This window comes from Danio rerio, chromosome 14 (assembly GCF_049306965.1).
Source record: "Danio rerio strain Tuebingen ecotype United States chromosome 14, GRCz12tu, whole genome shotgun sequence".
In the NCBI taxonomy this organism is placed as follows: Eukaryota; Metazoa; Chordata; class Actinopteri; order Cypriniformes; family Danionidae; genus Danio; species Danio rerio.
Genome location: NC_133189.1, coordinates 8,892,160 through 8,915,447, shown reverse-complemented (window position 1 = coordinate 8,915,447; position 23,288 = coordinate 8,892,160). Strand labels below are relative to the sequence as shown.

The 23,288-nt window shown below is 39.2% G+C and overlaps 1 protein-coding gene across 7 annotated transcripts in view; it reads right to left on the bottom strand.

Moving 5' to 3' along the window:
* The window catches only part of nrg2b (neuregulin 2b), a 166,490-nt gene that overhangs the window by 71,497 nt on the left and 71,705 nt on the right, over nt 1–23,288 (bottom strand). For all 7 annotated transcript variants that reach the window (XM_073921113.1, XM_009307712.5, XM_005157119.6 and 4 more), the window contains 2 exon segments: nt 22,967–23,129; nt 15,176–15,294 (listed from right to left, as the gene is read on the bottom strand). Coding sequence is in view for 4 of the 7 variants with exons in the window: in XM_009307712.5 (XP_009305987.2) it covers nt 15,176–15,294; nt 22,967–23,129 (282 nt within the window). In the remaining 3 variants the exon portion in view is untranslated.

The window sequence follows — 23,288 nt, the reverse complement described above, 5'->3', positions numbered from 1 at the left end:
GGCAGGAAGGGGGGGATCTGGCAAAATAAAATGGCGTATTGAAATCTGGCACAAATCAAGCCCTGATAATAACAATTTGTGCAACAAGTTAACAAGGGAGATTAATGTCAATGACATTTGTCTTAGTATCTCTCAAGAGAGTTCAGAATGATATCATCTAACAGCAAAACTGAATTCAACTGCTTCAATAACCAATAGTATCTGGATGCAGCCTTTATGATGCAAGCTGAGATTGCATCACTCAGAGGTGCGATGTCAGACACAATTCACTCAATGGAGCTAGTGACGTCACTGTGAGTGGTAGGGCTAGGGGTGGGGTTAGGTGAGTGCATTAAAAAGCATTGCATGCAGCTCAGACTGCATCTGCATCGAGTCTTTAGCCAGACCCCTTTCTCAATAACAGCAACATTACTGTACCATATTGGTCAGGGACAACAGAGGTGAGGATCCCAATGCAGTTTATTAAGAGATTTATCAGGCAGGCAAAGGTCACAACAGGTGCAAACAGGAGCATCAACGTAATCCAAAAGCCTAGTCAGAATACAGGCGAAAGGTCTGGGCAGGTGGTAAAACAACACAAACAATAAAGCAAACAAAAGTCAAAAAACACAGCAAGGCTAAACAGGAATACACTTTGAATTGCTCACAGTTTACAAGACTCAACAAAGAGTGTGCGTGTGAGTAAGTTGTATTTATATTTCTGGTAGTCAGTCTTCAAAAGCGTAGCAGCGTGTTTGTTATTAGTGGTGATCAAGGACTGGTGTGTGTGACTTGCATGATGAGATATGTAGTCTAGTTCTGTGGCAGATGTGCATGTTTTCCAGCGATCTGGTCATCATGATAGTTACTAACTCACTACCTATCATGTATATTTTAAGATACTGTTTTATTGATAAACGTTTTTGCATGTGTGTTTTCATGTTTCTTTTTATATGAAAGTGAGTGTAATGCTGTGTTCACACCAGACGCGGAAAGAGCTTTAAGCGCGTCAAGCGCGTCAAGCGCAAGTGATTTACATGTTAAGTCAATGCAAACGCACGAATAGACATCCTGCCATGTGATACGCGTGAATAGCATGAATGAGGCGGAACGAATGGCACGATAAGCGCAAATGGCATCGCGTCAAAAATCTGAACTCAAGCGGACGTTCGTGTTAACCAATCAGGAGCTTGCTCTTGTGGGGGCATGATTGTGACGTAGGGTCTGATGATCGGTGTCCCAAGGAAAATCCTTTAGCCGACTCTGACAACAGTTCATCAAACTGGACTCGGCTCAGTCAGAAGCACCCCTGAAAGCTTCCATCATCCAGGTTAAGTTTCTGGAGGAGTTTATAAGCTCACAGAGCTGGATGCACCTCTGAAAGGATCTAGTGGACTCAAACACGGCCCTGAACGACAGTTTTTTAGCCTTTATAAAGCATATAAACACTGTTATTTTCTTAATAAAATCCATGTTAGCTAGAGTCACCAGGGAGACAGAAGCCCTGCCCATCACGCGAATCCGCGTCTGTTCTGAATTGAATTTGATGTGCGAATGAATTGGATTTGACGCGCAAATGAAGCAGGGGTTGACGCACGAATGAAGCGAGTAAACTCGAATGTTCAAGCGGCTATTTATGCACGAATAGCACGATTTATCCACACGTCCTGCATCTGGTGTGAACACAGCCTAAGAGAAAGAGAGCATGTGATTTTCATAAACAATATAATGTTATTTTAGTAGAAAGGCAAAAAGAATTTGCTAATTTTTTCCTATTGTTAAAAAGGATAGGTTTGCTATGTGGGTTATGCTGTAGTATTCTCTAAGGCAGTGGCCCTCAAACTGTGGTACGTGTACAACTAGTGGTACGCAGGCTTCCTTCTAGTGGTACGCGGAGGAATGAAATATGTCATGTACATGCTATATATATTTCAAAATTTATCAAAAATTATGTATATTATATGCCATATATGACATAGCTTATATTTCTGAGGTAATCTGCCACGTTTTTTTAACTGTGCACGCTACTGTATTTCAATACTGCTCATTTTGGTGGTACTTGGAGAGACAATTTTTTTCTGAGGTGGTACTTGATGAAAAAAGTTTGAGAACCACTGCTCTATGGTCTTCTGAAGTAACTGACATCTTTGTTTTTTTTGCTATGAAATGGAACTTTCATGCAGTTAAACGCTGCCTGGGAGCTGAACTTTAGCTCTGCATTTACCTGAAAAAACTGCAAACCACACACACACACACACAAAAAAAAAAAAATTTCCTCAGATATTCTAAAAGGCAAAAAAAAAAAAAAAAAAAAAAAGAAACATAATGGAAGTCAATGGCTTTACCCTTTAAACATTCTTCAATAGATCTTCCTTTGTGTTTAACAGAAGATAGAAACTCAAACAGGTTTGAAACAAGAGGAAATTGAGTAATTAATGACAGAATTTTCCCTTTAAAATGTTTATTGATCAAAATCAAGTGATCAACATCTAAAATAATTCTGCAACAAATAATTTTGTACAACTAAAATAACCGGAAACCAGTTACAAATGCCTGTATTCACTCTTTGTTAAAAACAAGGTGCATACAGTACACAGAGTGCAGTGTATAGTATGCAGTAAACAGTGTGCTGTAAACAGTCAGTAGTTGACAGAGGCTGGTCTGGGCTGGGTGTGTGTATGTGCACCAGTGTGTTTTATGTCTGTGTTTGCGTCAGACTCATTAAACTGAAGGCAGCAGTGCTGAGCTCTGGACGCTGAACTCATTCCTCATTTATCTCAACTCAAACACTGGATCCACAATCATCCATTTAACATGAGTCCATGTGCCTAAGATGTGCTCATTCATAAAGATGTGTGTATGCCATTCAAATAAGCAATGCCTTTTACTTTATTTTAAGTGTATATCTGAGCTTGCTTTTCTTGCTTAGCCTTTTTTTGTCTTGCTTCTATTCCAAACATCTAAAATGTCTAAAATCAAGAAGCATTTTCTAGACATGTAATTAATATTGTCTTGTTTTCATAAACATGTCATAATTAAGCGAGTTTTTCCTTAAAATAAGCTAAATAATCTACAAATGAGGTAAGCAAAATAATCTTATTTTAAAGGAAAAACAAGATGATTTTGCTTACCTCATTCGTAGATTATTATTTAAGATATTTCAACTAGAAACAACACTTGAAATACAATTACTAAAGACACCAAGTGATAAAGTGTTTCAGGTGTAATTTTGTCCGTTTCTATAGGTGGGCAACAGTACGGGATCTTCGTTGTCGCATTTTTCTCATCAAAATGCTCCACACTTTCTCTATTGATGACAGGTCGGGACTGCAGGCAGGCCAGTCAAGTACTTTTGGTAATCACAACTTTCTTTTGTATTTGCGTTTTGCATGCTGTCCCAACTCTTTTTGATTTGGGGTTGTATTTTGGAACATCTGGTCAACAGGGTTGTCAACAGAATCCACTTCAGTACCGATTGGTATTGATATTTTAAAAATGTCTATTTCCCACAAACATTTGAGCAATGCTGGGCACGTTCTTAAACACAGTTGATTGGCCATTGTGTTCACATGCTCAACATACATGAATGTGATTGGCCGTGAAAGACTTTAGCTCTGCATTTACCTAAAAGATAACTGCAAACCTTAAAGGGACAGTTCACACAAAATGAAAATTTCCTATTCTAAAGAATATTGGACAAAATAAAACATGTGCTCCCCATGTTGGTGAGAACTTGTGGAGTTTGTAAGTTACGAAGTACTGTATGCTATCCATAACAGATACAGAAAAGCTAGTCCATGCTTTTATGACTTCTAGGCTGGATTACTGTAATGCTCTGTTTGCTGGCTGCCCAGCATCCTCTATTAACAAACTTCAGCTAGTACAAAATGCAGCTGCCAGAGTTATTACTAGGTCTAAAAAACATGAACATACCACCCTAGTTTTATCCTCCTTACACTAGCTGCCTGTTAAGTTTCTTATTGATTTTAAAATATTGCTTCTTACCTATATAAAGCTTTAAATAATCTAGCTCCTGTTTATCTAACCAACCTTCTGTCTCACTACAATCCAACTCGCTTTTTAAGATCTCAAAACTCAGGGCTTCTGGTAGTACCTACAATAGCAAAGTCGAGTAAAGGAGGTCGAGCCTTCTCATTTATGGCTCCTTATCTTTGGAATAGCCTTCCTGATGTTGTCCGAAGCTCAGACACACTCTCGCAATTCAAAACTAGATTAAAGACCTAACATTTTAGCTAAGCATGCTTTATCCCTTAGCAGTATGATACATTAATGTGCCCCAAGCAGGTTTTTGCATCTCATTTATATACACTATGAACAGCAGCTACGCTAATTATTCTCTATTTCATCCCAAGGCCTCAGAGACTATGCAGCACCACTGATTCGATCCAAGACCATCGACGAGATGATCCCAAGGTTTTCAGAATCCTGGACCTGGCCATATCCTGAGCAGCTGCTGTGGTGGTGATGGAGGAGTGGAGAGCATGAGACTGATTCCTGTGACGCTCCAGGCACAGATGAGTCTTCGCTGAACTCCAGCCTCCGGCACCTAGACTGCAGCTCTGCACAAGACGTTTGGCCAGTGAAGAAATGGTCGTGCCCAACTGAGCCTGGTTTCTCTCCAGGTTTTTTAATTCTTCACTTTCGCCAATTGGTGAAGTTTTTTCCTCGCTGCTTTCGCCACTAACTTGCATGGTTCGGGATCTGTAAAGAGCTGCTGGATTTGTTCTTCAGTGTTTGGACTCTCAGTAGTGATTAATAAACCACACTGAACTAAGCTAAACTGAACTTAAACACTGAAAACTGAACTGACACTGTTTCAATTTACTATGATCTTATATGGGAAGCTGATTTGACACAATCTACATTGTAAAAGCGCTACACAAATAAAGATGAATTGAATTGAAATTGAATTGGCGTGGTTTTCCTCTGGGTGCTCCGATGTCCCCCACAGTTCAAAGACATGTGCTGCTATAGGTGAATTGGATAAACAAAAATTGGCCATAGTGTGTGTTTGTGTGAATGCAAGATGGTATGGGTGCTTCCCAGTACTGGGTTCTGGCTGGAAGGGCATCCGCTGCATAAAACATGTTTAAATAGTTGGAGGTTCGTTTCGCTGTGGTAACCCCTGATGAATTAGGGACTAAACCAAAAGAAAATTAATAATTGAATGAATTAATTATTCCAGCCAGACTGAAATAAATAATACTTCCTCCAGAATAATGATGCTGAAAATTCACAACTTGCACTTTAAAATATTTAAAAATAGAAAACTGATGTAATTTTAAATTGACATTACATACTGCCGGAAATATTTCATGATATGTTTTCTACAATATTTTTAATTGTAGAAATGCAAACCTAGTAGTGTATGATTTTGAGAGCAATAAGACTTCATGAAATAGCATTAGGACTATTCTTATGGTAGTTACTGCATGAAGCAAAGTATATAACTGGTGCTCTGTTTCTTTAAGAGCACAAACAGGGTCAGTTGTTATGTGTGTGCGTTCTGTGTTAAGTATACTTGGCTCTTATTTCTGACAGGCTCTTGGCATTGCAGCTAAAGATCTCAGCGGCCAGAGTCCAGCTGGGTCTCGCGTCACACACAAACATACACACAAGAGATGTAAACACACACTCCTTCGAAATGACCCGTCTTCAAGGACGTTCCGCTTAAGCCTGCGCAGTTGTTGTCCTGCTTTAAGATTCGCACCTTTACTCTATGCTCTCAGATGCTGCAGAGCATTACCCTGCTGACCCTGCATATGGCCACTATAGAGCATCTCTCCCTCCTTCTCTTCTTCTCTCGGGTGTCTGTGCTGTTATATATAGCTAATATCTGTGCACTTATGGACTGAACTGCTTGCTTTTCCTGGAATGCAGAATGGGCCAAAATGACACAGTTCATCTTCATTAAGCACATTGAGTTAGCTGTAGCTATTTACTGTTTACACACACATAAAGTACATACATTTTACTCAGAAACTCTCTAATACATTATGCTCAAGGCAAAACAATACACTCAATGTTATTGCAATAGGCTCATTTTACTAGCCAGGAGTTAAATGATTGAGTTTACCATTTTTTAAAATGAACTTTTAGCTTAGCTTAGCATAGGTCATTGAATCGGATTAGACCATTAGCATCTCGCTCAAACATGTCAGTCATAAATATTTACATTAGATTTCACCTATGCTGTTGTTGTCTATTGGAAGGAATGCGTCAATAGAGCTGCCATTTTAGTACAGGGTAGCGCTCCTTTGAAATAATTGTGGGACCAAGGTGGAGTGGAGGACTGGCCATCAGAAGTTATAGATATATACACATATATTTAGGATCGGGAGTTTTCTCGGTGGCCAGTATGCAAATATTTTTTTTTAAATTCCGAAATAATTTTACATTTTTTATATCGATGGATAAGTGAGCGCATGGGCATTGCCGACAAAGAGCATGTGTTTGTGTGCATGGAAATGTATTATCCTCCCTCCCTGTTAAATTTGATCTAATCCGTGTCCTGAAACACACTCCCTCTCCTGCGTTCACTTCTAATGCTAACAGAGGGAGCGATTCTTTTGTGAATGAATCTCCGTTATGAACGACTCGTATGAACCATCAATAGCCTGCATTTCAATGTGCATATCCACCTTTCTGATCTAAATGTATGTATCATTTGTGATAATCAATAATTTAGGGTGGACAGTATGCACATTGAGGTGCACTGTTGTGTTATCAGGCACCCTTATAAGTTAATTCAAAACTAGCTGATACTTCCCTTAGCTGACAAAAATGTTTCCGCAGTGTCTTGTCATATTTAATTTACATTGTTTGCTGATTTCATTCAACAATCAAGCATAAGCCTAGAATTTAGTGCAAGTTGGTCCTACTTTGCCTTATGGTTAGAGCATTAAGGGACTGTTTTATCCTCAATAATGTCACATGTGGGGCAGCACGGTGGAACAGTGGGTAGCATGTTCGCCTCACAGCAAGAAGGTCGCTGGTTCGAGACTCAGCAGGGTCAGTTGCCGTTTCAGTGTGGAGTTTGCATGTTCTCTCCATGTTCGTGTGGGTTTCCTCCAAGTGCTCCGGCTACCCCCACAAGTCCAAAGACATGTGGTACAGGTGAATTGGGTATAGGCTAAATTGTTTGTAGTGTATGTTTGTGAATGGACGTTTCCCAGGCATGGGTTGCAGCTGGAAGGGCATCCGCTGCGTAAAACATAAGCTGTATAAGTTGGCAGTTCATTTCGCTGTGGTGTCCCCAGATTAATAAAGAGACTAAGTCAAAAAGAAAACGAACGAATGAATGAATGTTACTTGTTGAGCACAAAAGCTTGTAACATATAAAAACATTAACAAAATCTTACCTATGAATTGTAATGCCTTTGTTTTGTTTTCTTTGTTTGCTCATTACTACACCCATAAGCAGCGCAGGGTCCAGCATCTTCAGATTGGCTTTAGTCTTGACTAATGCGTTTGAATGAGATTTGTCCTGGGAGCACTGTACAAATGTGGCGGCGCTATTGATGCATGCTCAGGGTCTCTATGTGACATGTGATATAATAATTTTCCTATTAATTGTTGAGACTTTTCTACAGTTACATAATGTACTAATTCAGAAAATGAAGAGTTGCTATTCACTAAGCAGATATGGGTAGGAAGTATACTCTCATTCTGGCATAATAATCAAGGAACTTTGCTGCCATACCCATGGCATAATATTATGCACCTCCTGAAAATAGTCTGCAGCTAAGTAACTAGGTAGTAGTGCTGTGTAACATCATTACGCCTGCTGCAGCCATGGTAAGGCAATGAAGTTCCTGGACTATTACGCCAGAATGAGAGGATAGTTGCATCATGGGATAGCACAGCATGCATCAGATGCACACTTCAGAATCTCGCCGGAAGTAGTAGGTAATCCGGGTACTTCTGTATTGCATACTATATAGTTTGGTAGTATGCGATTTCAGGCGCAGCCCATGTGTTTAAAGTCTTGTCAGTTAAATCCATAGACTTAAAAGATATGAATGTAGTATTCGTGACATAACACTGTATGACAACGTTTCAGATGACAGTTCCACAGCTAATCTGTCAGATTCTGAAGTGCATTACAGGTCTAAAGAAAATTATAAATGATAAATGATCTTAAGTAAAACAAATAGATTTATAGAGATGGTATATACAGTAAGTATACAATTTCACTTACCTGGAAATGGAGGCAACTTAAACGATTTGTGAGCACAATTAAGTGCACACAGCATGCTATAGCATCTGATAATTGTAGGAAATAATTCCAAAAGGCAGTTGACTGTGTAAAGCCACATAAAACAAAACAAAAATATGATGAATATGCTGAGTTCAGCGGCTAATCAGACGGAATCAGCTAAGGTGACGAGACACTGAGCAGCCTGACTTAGCTGGCACTCAAGTAGCGACACCATTAATTTTGCAGACTTAATATAACTTAAACAAAAGAGATGAGTTATAATAAAGTTCACCCCCTCACAATTATCATGAAGTTAAATATTAGCTATAGGCACCAAAACCATCTTTTGTATCAGGCTGTAAATGTTTTTATTAGCTGTAAAATAGACCAATCTACCATTGCAGTCAGAAAACATCTGGATTTCCTGAAGCCAGCCCCATAAAGGCGAGTAGATGAGTTGCAGTTTTAGGTACTTCGGGAGTAACGGGAGGGTGCCGCTTGGTTTAAGCTCTTGCAATTCAAATGCTATCTCATGCAATGTGTAAATGGTAGATTTAATGGCAATATTTGGGAATTTTGAACAATCTCATTTGTAAATTTAAGTAAAATTTTCTCATCCCCCAATCGGGGTTGGGTTTAGGGGTCGGGTTTTGACTGAACTCGTATGAATTAGTCACTAAACTGACAAAATGTTAGCACTGTGAGCACACACATGCAAGCATGTGCATAAAATGTTTAGATATCGCCTTTCATCGCTATGTTATTTTTTATCAACTTATTTTAATTACAAGTATCAGTTTATTTAAATTTTGAATGAAAAAGACTCCAGCTTTGCTGTAGAGAAGAGCGATTCTGAAAGAAAATCTATTCTTCTATCAATCAATAAATAAATTACATATTTTGTTACTAAAGAAGCTTTAATTTATTCTATATTTTAATTAATTGTCTCCCTCATCCATTAATTTTTTGGGTCCTTGGGACCCTGCTGACACATCAGATAATGGAGGGGTTTTGTGGACAGCTAGAGGACAAAGTTGAGAGAAAGAGAAGGACCCCATATCTCAAACCACTCAACCATTACTGCCCTTAAGATGGGCTGGATAGAGCTCGCATTACTTACACACACATGAACACATCGACACACACACACACACACACACACACACACACACACACACACACACACACACACACACACACACACACACACACACACACACACACACACACACACACACACACACACACACACACACACATATCAAACGCCTCCAGCTGCTGTGATATACTCCAGAGACTGAAGCAGGTGGAGAGATCGGTGAGTAAAGCACCAGATGAGAGAGGTGTGTTCTTCACAACAACACCCAACAAAACGCTGCCTCAAATCCTCTGGCGCAATGGTGGAAAAACAGATGAAAAAAATGGAATTCCAGTAAAGGAGGGATGCAAGTGTTATCACAGATTGGTGGACTCTTTTGACTTGTGCCGCTATGCAGGAAGCTAAATAACAAACATTACAAAAATACAATACATTGTACTAGTGGGCCATTTCCACTGACTAATACTGTACAGTACGGGTTTGGTATGGGTCGGTAAGCAGGCCCGGATTGGCTAATCGGGAGGACCGGGAGAATTCCCGGTGGGCTGGTCCTTTTTTTTGGCCGCGAGGGCCGGTGTCCCTAGCTCCAGAATCTGTTGCTCTCAGCAGTCACACTTTTTAAATTAATTTATTTACTTACTTGACTACAGTCTTCTTATTCATTATTTCACATACAACTGTTGTGGTCCAGTGGTTAGCACGTTAGATTACGACGCCGCCGACCCGGGTTTGATTCTTGTCTGAGTATGTTTTTTTTTTTTAAATTATAGTTTTATTGTTAAGACATATAATACTGTTAGGGTTTTTGAACATTTAAAGTTCTAAAGCAGCTGTTTTCTCAAAAAAAAAAAAAAAAAAAAGACGTGATAGTGTAATTAGAAACTGAATTGGAAATGACCTTATTTTAATATAGTCAGTCGTGAACTGAGGTGGGCCGGTCAAAGGCTTGAAACTCCAGGACTGAAAAAGAGTCCCACTCCGGCCCTGTCGGTAAGGGTCACCTTTATCAGGCTTGCATTTCCACTGCCTAAAGGGTACCAAGGGTACTCTTTTAGTGGGTGTGGTGTACGAAAGAAAGTTTCAGTCGACGTCATTCTCGCTCGAGGAAATGTCTACAATTAAAACTTGAATAACAAAATTACTTAAACTACAATAAAATAAAAATATGAAATATTTGTACGGAAATAAATTATATATATAAATGAAAAAAAAAATTAAGCCTAACAATTCTCCAAATGTAATAACAGTCATCTACCAGAACCTAGCAAACACCTTCTAGTGGCTAACAATGATCCTGCAATAGACAATAGTCTGTTTATTAATTTATTTATTCATTTTTCATCAGCTTAGGTCCTTATTTACCAAATATTCCAGCATACTGTATGTTTTATGCAGCGGCTGCCCTTCCAGCCACAACCCATTACTGGGAAACACCAATATACTCTCACAATTACTCACACTAACTCATACACCAGGCATGTAGCCAATTTATTTAAGGGGTGGTTCTTTTTTTTCTGAAAAACTGGACCTTTTTGAAGTTATTTGCCTAGTTTTCTATTTTTATACAAGGTTTATGCTGCATTTTAGTGAAATTTCATCCACAACTGATTATAACCACACTTTTTAATGTACCAAAAATATTTCCTACCTTTTTGCCAAATTACCTACCATACTATTTTAAGTCTTTATTTACAAGTGTGCATTTAAACTGTAAGTTTTATTTTAAAGTTTTATAAATAATGTTGAGATTAGCATTTTAAATGACAAATTTACAACAAATAAACATGAAAAGATACTTAACTATAAAATACAATGTTATTATTTTCTATCATTAATATCTTTTTTAGGGATCTGTTGAAACTTGTTTTAAATTAAAAATGAAGCCTATACGCAAATAACAAACTGGCCACTACATCCAACTTTCCTCGTTCATAATATTTAAATAATTCACACATAATGTTCAAATAATTTATGATAGCATAGAAGTCAACCTTCAGATAAATGAGCTCATATAGGGGACCAATTCTAGACCTTTGTCACTGAGAGGTGGGTCTTTCGATCCACCCTAACCCCCCCGGCTACAGGTCTGAACACTACGGCCAATTTAGTACATTCAATGGGGTATATGCACACAGACTTTTAATTTCAGTCAGCCTGCCCCAGGGCTTTCGGCTAATTGACATCCCATACAAAATCGCAATAAAATACAAGATCTGATTTCTCTGAAAAACAGCGATCTTCACTGCCTGGCTGAGATACGATATAAAGTGGGTCTCAGACCAAACAACAAGCACTGCATTAATTGATATTTTTCAACGGTATGTCTTTAAAATATGGAAAATAATTTTACCCCAACATTTTTTAAATGAAATTTCTGCACTGGCCTGCTGCTAATGAATGCTTAAGTCTATTTAACTAATTGTATTGTAATTATATTACCACATCGATGCTGTAAAAGGAAGCTTATGAAATTGAAAATAGTCACATAAACCTTTCACAGGATGCTTATTGTTGGCTGAAAAACACTAGCTGTGCATATAGTCGATTCTCCTAAAGCGCGGAGGAAATTTCCTGGAGGAAACCCACACCAACATGGGGAGAACATGCAAACTCCACACAGAAATGCCAACTGGTCCCGCTGGGACTCGAAACAATGACCTTCTTGCTATGACGCGACATTGCTAACCACTGAGCCCCTGTGTCACCCTTAATTGAAATAATACTTTCATTTGAAGCGGAAACTGCTGAGGCCATTATTTTTAGTATGTTGACGTATTTCCAACTAAAACGGAATATTAAGTAGGGGGCGGAGCTTTCTTTTTGATCATCATTCACTTACAGTGAATTAACAGCAAACGCAGCGTGGTTATAAATATTATCGCTGAAGCTGTCAAACTGCTTTGGCCTGGTTCAAGGCAACAGTACATTGTGTGAGTACGCCCGTAGAGTGCTTTTACACCTGTAAATTGAATCCTTTGTTCCAAAACAGGGTTTAAAATTGTTACATTGTTGCTCTTTGTTCTTGGTGCAGTTTGCTTTTACACTGCAAAGTTTCTAAACAGACCAAAATAGCTTAAAACAAGTCACATGTGAGTAAACTCTCCTCACATTGGTCAGATTTCCACGGTTGTACAAAACAATAGATTATTTTTCTACCCATTTAATTTATATCTTGGCTATTTTCTTCATTTACGTACTGTTATACATATATACATATATATATATATATATATATATATAAAATTTCCACTATGTATTTTGACCATGCACCTAGTTACCTTTACATGCACGCACACACACACACATTGTTTTTTTATGTTATTGTTGTTGTTTTGTTTTCTCTGTATGTGATCCCATTTTGCGTACTACTACTACTGAGTCCTGCTCAGCTGTCATGCTTCCTTTTTTTAAATTATGACGTTGAGCAATAAGACATTATAAGTGAAAAGCTGCACTTTAAGTTTAAATGGTGACACCCACAGACATTGTCAACAAATATAAATTAGAGGCAAGACTATCCCATACATTACATTACATGACTTTTGTTGGGTCAATTTTCCTAACAGATAAACAGCTCCTGTTAATAGTTAACATGTTTTCACTTTCGTATTTAACATGAAACGCACATTTAACGGTGGGAATGACATCCCGCCCTACTCATCATTACTCACCTTTATCAGGCTTGCATTTCCACTGCCTAAAGGGTACCAAGGGTACTCTTTTAGTGGGTGTGGTGTACGAAAGAAAGTTTCAGTCTCGCTCGAGGAAATCTACAATTAAAACTTGAATAACAAAATTACTTAAACTACAATTAAAATAAAAAATATGAAATATTTGTACGGAAATAAGTTATATATAAATGAAAAAAAAATTAAGCCTAACAATCTTCCAAATGTAATTACAGTCATCTACCAAATCTAGCAAACACCTTCTAGTGGCTAACAATGATCCTGCAATAGACAATAGTCTGTTTATTAATTTATTTATTAATTTTCCATCGGCTTAGGTCCTTATTTACCAAATATTCCAGCATACTGTATGTTTTATGCAGCGGATGCCCTTCCAGCCACAACCCATTACTGGGAAACACCAATATACTCTCACATTCACTCACACTCACTCATACACCAGGCATGTAGCCAATTTATTAAAGGGGTGGTATTCCAACTGAAACGGAATATTGAGTAGGGGGCGGAGCTTTCTTTTTGATCATCATTCACTTACATTGAACTAACAGTAAACGTGGCGTGGTTAAAATATTATCGCTGAAGCTGTCAAACTGCTTTGGCCCGCTTCAAAGCAACAGTACATTGTGTGAGTACGCCCGTAGAGTGCTTTTACACCTGTAGATTGAATCATTTGTTCCAAAACAGGGTTTAAAATTGTTACATTGTTGCTCTTTGTTCTTGGTGCAGTTTGCTTTCACACTGCAAAGTTTCTAAACAGACCAAAATAGCTTAAAACAAGTCACATGTGAATAAACTCTACTCACATTGGTCAGATTTCCACGGTTGTACAAAACGATAGATTTTTTTTTCTACCCATTTAATTTATATCTAGGCTATTTTCTTCATTTACGTACTGTTATACATATATATAAATATATATATAAAATATTTCCACTATGTACTCTGACCATGCACCTAGTTACCTTTACATGCACGCACACACACACACACATTGTTTTTTTATGTTTTTGTTGTTTTTTTGTTTTCTCTGTATGTGATCCCATTTTGCGTACTACTCGCAGCTGTCATGCTTCCTTTTTTTAATTTATGACGTTGAGCAATAAGACATTATAAGTGAAAAGCTGCACTTTCATTTTAAATGGTGACACCCACAGACATTTTCAACAAATATAAATTAGAGGTAAGACTATCCCATACATTACATTATAGAGAATCACAGATAAACCAAGACTTTTGTTGGGTCAATTTTCCTAACAGATAAACAGCTCCTGTTAATAGTTAACATGCTTTCACTTTTGTATTTAACATGAAACGCACATATAACGGTGGGAATGACATCCCGCCCAACTCATCATTCTCTCTACATATAGCTGTATTATAGATATTACATATCCATAATACTCTGTGATATACTGTAGCTTGGTTTTGTTTTCTCACTACAATCGATCCGCTCCAGAGTTTGTTTCCATAGAGCCGAGACCACCTCATTCAGGTGATCTCAGACCAATTGTTTTGGCGCAGATCTGAGCGTGATTGCTGGATTCACATATGCCAAATGCGTCAGGTTCCGAAACAAAGGTCTAGATGTGAAAGCACCCTCAGATATTGCTTGGCGCTGTTAGCAGGTTTGGCATGCTATCCCGGGGGAGAACCTTGAGCTCAGAGATAATTGAGCTCAGGGCTCTGGCCTAGTCATTTAGCATATGAGGAGGTCTGAGATCAGGTGGTTCTCGAAAGTTCTACTGGTAAAGGAGAAAAAGGAGGGGATAGGGTGGAAAGGGGGATTTTTCTAAAACGAAGATAAGACAGTAGGGTGGAATTGGCCTATTTACTGTAGGCTTGGATCAATCTGATTGGAAATTGATGAGAGACCAGCGTCGATCAATCATATCACATGCTTCTCTCAAAATTAGTTTGTAAAACTTTACTTAATGCCCTCAACTATTTATTTCCAAATAATGCAATGATTTAAGATTTCAAATTTATAACAATCAAGAAAAAAGCGTACACAGACGGACTTTTAAATCTGTCATAAAAGCAATTAATGAACTTAATTTTTTTAGGGAAACAATTCTTGAAAATCACATAGAAAAACCTGTCGAAGATGAGCAGGAGCACAAGTGTGTTGTGACTTTTAGCTGCTTCCAATGAGAGAAAAAACTAAGTAGGTAATAATAACCCTCTTACTGCTTTGGACGCTGACGAAGCTGGTGGCGTTTTCTCTGCCCAGCGAGTTCTCCACCACACAGGTGTAGTTCCCAGAATCCTCCAGTCTGACTTTGCTAATGTGAAGCTTTGAGTTTTTCCTGCACAAAAACAGCCAAGAAAAACATAAGGGTTTGAAGATAGAGATTCAAAGAGACAATAAGTAAAATGTGGTGGGAGAAAAAAGCAGAGAAAGAAACTGTGTACTTTTACAGTACTAGTCTAGCAGAGTTCTTCTCAAGTATGTGTGCTTATGTGTCGTTTTTGCAGAAGGACATGACCAGTTGTTGATCCAGAGTATCAACCAATCAGATTGTATGGTAATACAGTGTGCTCAACCAATCAGATTGTAGGGTCATATCGTTCACTTTTGAAAAGCTGTTGCAGAAATCCCAACAATTTTTGAAAAAAAAGAGATAACGGATGGTTATAAAAATCCTTATAATAATGAAAAATAATTTATAAAAACAATAAAAATAATGAGTTTAAAATCCTGAATGATATTATTGATTTGATGTAGTTCTGAAAACGTCCTACTTCTCTGTTTATCCGTCTGACTTTACAGTCAGTTTCTTTTGACCGCTCCTGCCGTTTTAAAGAGTATTACACTGGCGAACGCATCAAGTATAAAAGCCTCGTCCGTTTCGAGAGGTGCACGCGCAGTCAGCGGAGGTGTGCAATGCGGAGCCGGGCGAAAGTATAAATCCAGCTTTAAAGGGCCATGACACTCCCCACTTTCGGTTAAAGTCTACTTCAGAATTTTTTCAAAAGATGCATGATTAATGGGTGTGGAGCTCCGTGAGCATCGGGCAGGAGTGGGCGTGGCCAGCAGGGGAGAGAACAACTGTTGTTGTCAGTTAGCTCACAAAATGAGACACAAACCGTGAGGAGACGCATGAGTTTATTGTTCACAAAGTTAAAATGCAACGAAGTGAAGTTTATTCATAAACTAATTTCGAGAGGAGCACGTAATTATGATTGAACACGGCTGGTTCTGCATTAGCATGCTTGATCCACCAATCAGGCCATTCCTAACCACTATAAAGAGCCAGGGTTTTTTCACTACAGTCATCTTCGATTTGAAGAATCCCCCCTTCCACCCCTACCTTTTCACCTTTCCCTCCATAGGAGCACGGTGGCTCAGTGACTAGCACTGTCGCCTCACAGCAAGAACGTCACCGGTTCTAGTTCCTTAACAGGCCGGTGGTCGTTTCTGTGTGTAGTTTGCATGTTCTTCCCGTGCTTGCGTGGGTTTTCCCCTGGTTCTCCGGTTTCCTCCCACATTCCAAAAACATGCACAACAAGTTAATCGTTAAATCTAAATTTCAATACAGGTAATCTAAAAATGCAGCATATCTTTTAATAGCCTTCAATCTTAATCTTTAGCTATTATAAAAAGGGGAGTTGTCGAGATCTACCTGAGCTCGAGGCTCCCCTCTCTTCCTCCAAATGGGAGGGAGCCCAGGGCTCAAGAACCTTCGAGCTCAGGGCTCTCTCCCGGGACAGCATGCCAAACTTGCTTATAATCAATCATCAGCTAAGTGTGAACTCTTGAAATAAACAGTTATTTAATGCCCTGCTACATTTGTTAGTCGTAATTTCATATATACATAATCACACTTTATATAATTATAAAGATAAGTGTGTTAATATAAACACTATAAAAGAGGAATCTCCATCGATCCACAAGACTAAATTATAGATCTGAATGCAGACTCGTGCAGCAGGTCTCCTGACCTGCCTATTTTAACCATTAGCCCTGTTGGTAATCTGGAGGATTTAGGCAAACACAGCAGCACGGCGATGTGTCTAAATGTGAACTAACTCCTGATAAAAGTCAACGTCCGCCATTCTTCAATTCTCGTGCTGCTCTCCCGACAAAAATGCTTGCAGCACACACACAGCTTTGCTGTATAATCGGCCCTGACAAGATCCTGGGGGAAAAACATGCAATAAACCCCGTGGATCATGGAAACAAACACATACGAGCCTTCATGAACGGCTACTGCGTGCCGTGGGTCCGTGTCTCACAGCTTGCTTGAAGCTGGCAGGTCTGCCTTGCCTTCGGAAAGCACGTGCTCTCATGAATAATTAAGCAGCCGGCTCTTCTCATAGGATAAGAAAACTCCGCTATGAATAATAATGAGAAACCGACGCGTCATCATTGCATTTGCAGTACTGCGCTACGTCGCCGATTTTGATCCCGCCCCAAAAATCATTTTAAACCCCGAAGCTGAAATTAGCTGACAAAGGCTCAAAATTATCCAGTTTTCCCCACAATTAAAGCTGACAGATGCTAACATTGTCTTAACTGATGCTCAACACACAAATCTGTTAATATATAAAAAAAAGTTCTCCAGGGTGTCCCGAACCTTTAAGCTGAGGTTTGTGCTTGCAAAATCCAGTCGTACGACACTGCGAAAAAAGGTGGGATAAAACATTATGATTAGATGTTGATAAAAGTGAACGATTCCTTCAGTGGCTGTTAATACTTCTGTACATGTGTACATTTTCAGGTTTTTTATCTTAAATAAATTTGCAATTTCAAAAACTATTTTTTCACATTGTCGTTATGCTGTATTGTGTGTAGAATTTTGAGGAAATAAGTGAATTTAATCCATTTTGGAATAAGGCTGTAACATTAAAAAATGTAGAAAAGGTGAAGCGCTATGAATACTCTCCGGATACACTGTGTAACTAGCACTTCTTGTGTGTATTATCTCTTCTTGTTGAATCGCTGAATGCGTCCTCAATTGTAAGTCGCTTTGGACAAAAGCATCTGCTTGAGTGTAAATATAACAATGCTCTACTTGGCTTCATCAGATTGTGCGTGGGATCAATATCATTGCATTCATATAGCTTCTTCATGCTAACACATTCAGCACATTAGAGGACCGATAACCTTGAAGGATCTCACCTTATGTCCTTACTTTACCTCCATCATTACTAAACCTTCCCTGTCCCCCCTGTCAGCTTTTTCACTCACAGTCACATATACGGATGTCTCCACGACTGTGCATCTGCAGTTTCAGCACACACACATTTGCAAAATTACACAAGGGGCCAGTGAACAGGCAATCCTGTTAGAGTGATCTGCTTTCTCTGGAAACGTGCAGCTCAGCACTTTTTCTGGGAGAACAGAAGAGGAGCCACACGTTACGGAATGCCCTGAATTCTCATTTATGTTTTCCTTCCTGTGAATTGAAAGACTACATATGAACTGACTGCGATGTATGGATTGAATATACAGTCACAGCTACATGCACACTATTGATTTGGTTAAGTAACATTGATGTAACATTACAGCAACATGCACAGCTCAGCAACTTTTTTATTCAGTCTGGTATCCCAAAATGCAACATTCCCATATATTAAAGCATTTGCATGGTTACGCAATTCTCACTAAAGACTAGTTTATCCAGACCTCAAGCGTATATAAACTTAGTCATATGTTTTTTTTTTTCAATCTCCACCTACAGACAGCACTGAGGGAGAAAGTATTGCGTGTTTGGGCCCACACACTCTCCCCTTAGAAATACCAGCAACCCACGGTCCCATCCGCACAGAAGAGAAACGAAGGGGAAGTTACCAAAAATTAAATGGTGGAAGTTTCTCAATAAGGCCGGCCATAACCTAAACAACACATTTCTAATATCCACACCATTTTTTAATGTACGGACATGTGTGGCCATTTGTAAATGTATATGTTTGGCTTATTTCTAGCAGCAAAACAGCTAAATTTTTTGCTTGATATTGTTATTATTATAATTCTATATTATTTTAATGTACTGATTTAAATAGTTATGTATGATGTACTGTATTGACAACAATAATGGGATCAGTTTTTTTTAAATGTTACTGTTATCAGTGGTTTCGGTGGCTCAGTGGTTAGCACCATCAGCTCACAGCAAGAAGGTCGCTGGTTCGATTCCGGACTAAGTTGGCATTTGTGTGTTGAGTTTGCATGTTCTCTCTGCCTTCTGTATATTATTTTAATGTACTGATTTTACTGTTATCAGTGGTAGGCGAGGCAGTGGCGCAGTAGGTAGTGCTGTCGGCTCACAGCAAGAAGGTCGCTGGGTCGCTGGTTCGAACCTCGGCTCTGTTGATGTTTTTGTGTGGAGTTTGCATGTTCTCTCTGCCTTCGCGTGGGTTTCCTCCGGGTGCTCCGGTTTCCCCCACAGTCCAAAGACATGCAGTACAGGTGAATTGGGTAGGCTAAATTGTCCGTAGTGTATGAGCGTGTGTGTGTGGATGTTTCCCAGAGATGGGTTGCAGCTGGAAGGGCATCCGCTGCGTAAAAACTTGCTGGATAAGTTGGCGGTTCATTCCACTGTGGCGACCCCGGATTAATAAAGGGACTAAGCCGACAAGAAAATGAATGAATGATGAATGTTATCAGTGGTTTCGGTGGCTCAGTGGTTAGCACCGTCACCTCACAGCAAGAAGGTCGCTGGTTTGAGTCCGGAGTAAGTTGGCAGTGTTGCAAGTTTGTGTGTTGAGTTTGCATGTTCTCCCTGATTTTGATATTTGTGACCGTGGACCACAAAACTAGTCATAGAGAAACTGTAATATTTGGGAATTGAGATGTATACATTATCTAAATAAATAATCAGCTAAATAAATAAGCTTTCCATTGACATATGGTTTATTATGATAAGACAATATTTAGCAGAGATAGTTATAGATAATTATGTTTTCATACAATTACAGTCAGATAAGTACAAAATGCAAGCCAGGCTCATTATTGATTGGCCCCCCTGTATACATTTAAAGAGTTCACACTGATTATTGATAATAAAGCTTGTTTGGCATGCTGTCCTGGGAGAGAGCCCTGTGCGTATAACATCCTCGAGCCCTGGGGTCCCTCCTGTTAGCAGAGCGAGAGGAAAGTTTGAGCTCAGGTAGATCTCGATGAACTCCCCCGACTTGTTAATGGCTAATGACAGATTATAGGGATAGCTATACTGCTTACTAAAAGGTCATCTATAGTGCCAATTTGGTATGGTCAAATTACTTATATTGCGTGTTTCTGAACTGTGGAGGTAACTGGAAACCCCATGCGAGCGCAGCTTGGACATGCAAACTCACACAGAAATGTCAACTGGTCAAGTAAGGACTTTTAACCAGTGACATTTTTGCTGTGAGGCAACAGTGCTTATCAATTGGCGCCGTGTCACCTGTTCTAGAAAAAAAGAGGGAGAGGTAGGGATGAGAGGGGGGATTCTTCAAGACGAAGTTACTGATGTAAGCAACTCTGGTTATTTGTAGAGATTTGGGAATTATCTTATTGGTGAATCCTGTGTTGGTGCAATCATAAGCATGTGATCCTCTCAAAATTAGTTTATAAATTAACTTCACTTCTGGAGAGAGTGAAATACATCCCAGGAGGTAATTTTTTTGCAGTTTTTGTTTTTACAAATCCACCAGAGGCCACTGTGTATGCTTTTTCAGCTCACAAATTTCCCTCCCGAGTGCCATTGACTCCTGCCGTTCTTACGTAAATCCATTAGAGGCCGCTGTTGACTGACTGACTGACCGAACAATGCCCTGCCCACCCCCTTCCTTAAACCCAAACATCAGTGTTTTCAAAAGCACCGATTAACCCGCACACCGCCTTCTATAAACCCAACCATTAGTGTTTTCAAAAGCACCGATTAACCCGCCCACTGCCTTCCCTAAACCCAATCATTAGTGTTTTCAAAAGTGCTGATTAACCTGTCCCCCGCCTTCCCTAAACCCAAACGTTAGTGTTTTCAAAAGCAATCTAGAAAAAGAAAAGCTTTTGGGGATGCCTAATTTTTATCACATTTTCAGATCTTGCCATATTCTCACTCTGTTATTTTCTGACAGACTGACTGACCGAACGATGCCCCGCCCACCCTCTTCCTTAAACCCAAATAATGGTGTTTTTAAAAGCACAGATTAACCTGCACACCGCCTTCTCTAAACCCAACCATTAGTGTTTTCAAAATCACCAATCAACCTGCCCACTGCCTTCCCTAAACCCAATCATTAGTGTTTTCAAAAGCGCCGGTTAACCTGTCCACCGCCTTCCCTAAATCCAAACAATAGTGTTTTCAAAAGCACAGATTAACCCACACACCACCTTCCTTAAACCCAACCATTAGTGTTTTCAAAAGCACAGATTAACCCGCACACCGCCTTCCTTAAACCCAATCATTAGTGTTTTCAAAAGCGCCGGCTAACCTGTCCACCGCCTTCCCTAAATCCAAACAATAGTGTTTTCAAAAGCACAGATTAACCCACACACCACCTTCCTTAAACCCAACCATTAGTGTTTTCAAAAGCACAGATTAACCCACACACCACCTTCCTTAAACCCAACCATTAGTGTTTTCAAAAGCACAGATTAACCCGCACACCGCCTTCCTTAAACCCAATCATTAGTGTTTTCAAAAGTGCCGATAAACCAGTCCACCGCCTTCCTTAACCCAACCATTAAGGTTTTCAGAGGCACCATTTAACCCGCCCACTGCCTTCCCTAAACCCAACCATTAGTGTTTTCAAAAGCACTGTTTAACCTGCCCACTGCCTTCCCTAAACCCAACCGTTTGTGTTTTCGAAAGCACCGATTAACCCGCATACTGACTTCCCTAAACTTAATCATTAGTGTTTTCAAAAGCACCGATTAACCTGCCCACCACCTTTCCTAAACCCAATCATTAGTGTTTTCAAAAGCACCAATTAACCTGCTCATCGCCTTCCCTAAACCCAACCATTAGTGTTTTCAAAAGCAATCTAGAAAAAGAAAAGCCTTTGAGGATGCCTGATTTTTATCACATTTTCAGATCTTGCCACATTCTCATCCTGTTATTTTCTTTGTTTACTTTTTTATTTTACCTATTGTTCTTGTTTTACCTTCTTTCTTGAACTGTTCCTTGCCAGACTTGAATCCTGTCATTGCAGTAAACTCCTCTCTGTTCAAGTCTGCAGATGTAAGCGGCAAGCTACTAGGCAAACTGGTAACAGCGGGAAAGCCGACCACATGGAGGTAAGTGGTCAGCTGGTAGCCGAAAAAGAAACAGAAGCCGCAGGCGGCATCATACAGTACCATGCCATAGCATTCTTTTTAAAGACAAAATACAGCCATATGTAGCCCTGGCTACATAATTTGCACTCTCCCGAAATGTATACAGGGGTAAAAAATTTTTTTACAATGAGCCTATGTTGACAAAATGTCCTCATAAAAGATGATCTTTACTAAGCATTGTAATGATACAAAGAAAATAAAATCTTTTTGATTAATATAACATATTGTTCGCTATTTCCACAAATTGTGACACCTTCTACAAATATACCAGTGCAACTTATGACTGGTTTTGTGCTCCAGCATCACATCTGAGAACTATTAGACAAGATTAAATTGAAGATTTGTTTTCTTTCTTTCTACAGAAAGCAATTGTGTAATATAGCACACAATTATTTGGTAGTGTTATGTAGTTTATTCAGCACTGTGTGATTTCATTATATGAGGAATAAATGTCAAAAGCAATAAAAATGATACAGATTTGGAACAACATGAGAGCCAGTAAATGATGAAAGAGTTTGATTTTGTGTGAACTGCTCCTTTAACAAGACGTCTGCACAGCTCTCCCCTCTGAAAACCTGGAGTCTATTTACAAACTGGGACGATCTTCTGCTCGAGTTGATGGGAGATGTATTTTTAATACGTCTGATGCCAAGAATAGTTCTGCCAACTCGTGAGTAGCGTGTTTGCTTGTGCATCTGAGTGTGTTTGATGAGTCTTACTTGTTGGTTTTGATTTTGACGGTTTTCTTTTGGCGAAGCTGGCTGCCATCTTTGTACCAGTTGAAGGAGGGGCTCGGGTTGCCCACAGCTTCACACTTCAGTGTCAACTTTTTACCTTCCTGGAGCCACTGAGAATCCATGGGCTTCACCTTTGGAGCTGATGCTAAAGATAGAGAAAACAGACAGAGAGTGAGTGGAAAATAAAGCAGGTTTTGCTTAAAGGACAACAAAGGCATATATTTTTAAATCTAATACTTCAAGTGTTTCAAAGAAGAAAGGATTTTGTATACACATTTAAAAAAGATGGTTCTTTGTTCATAGT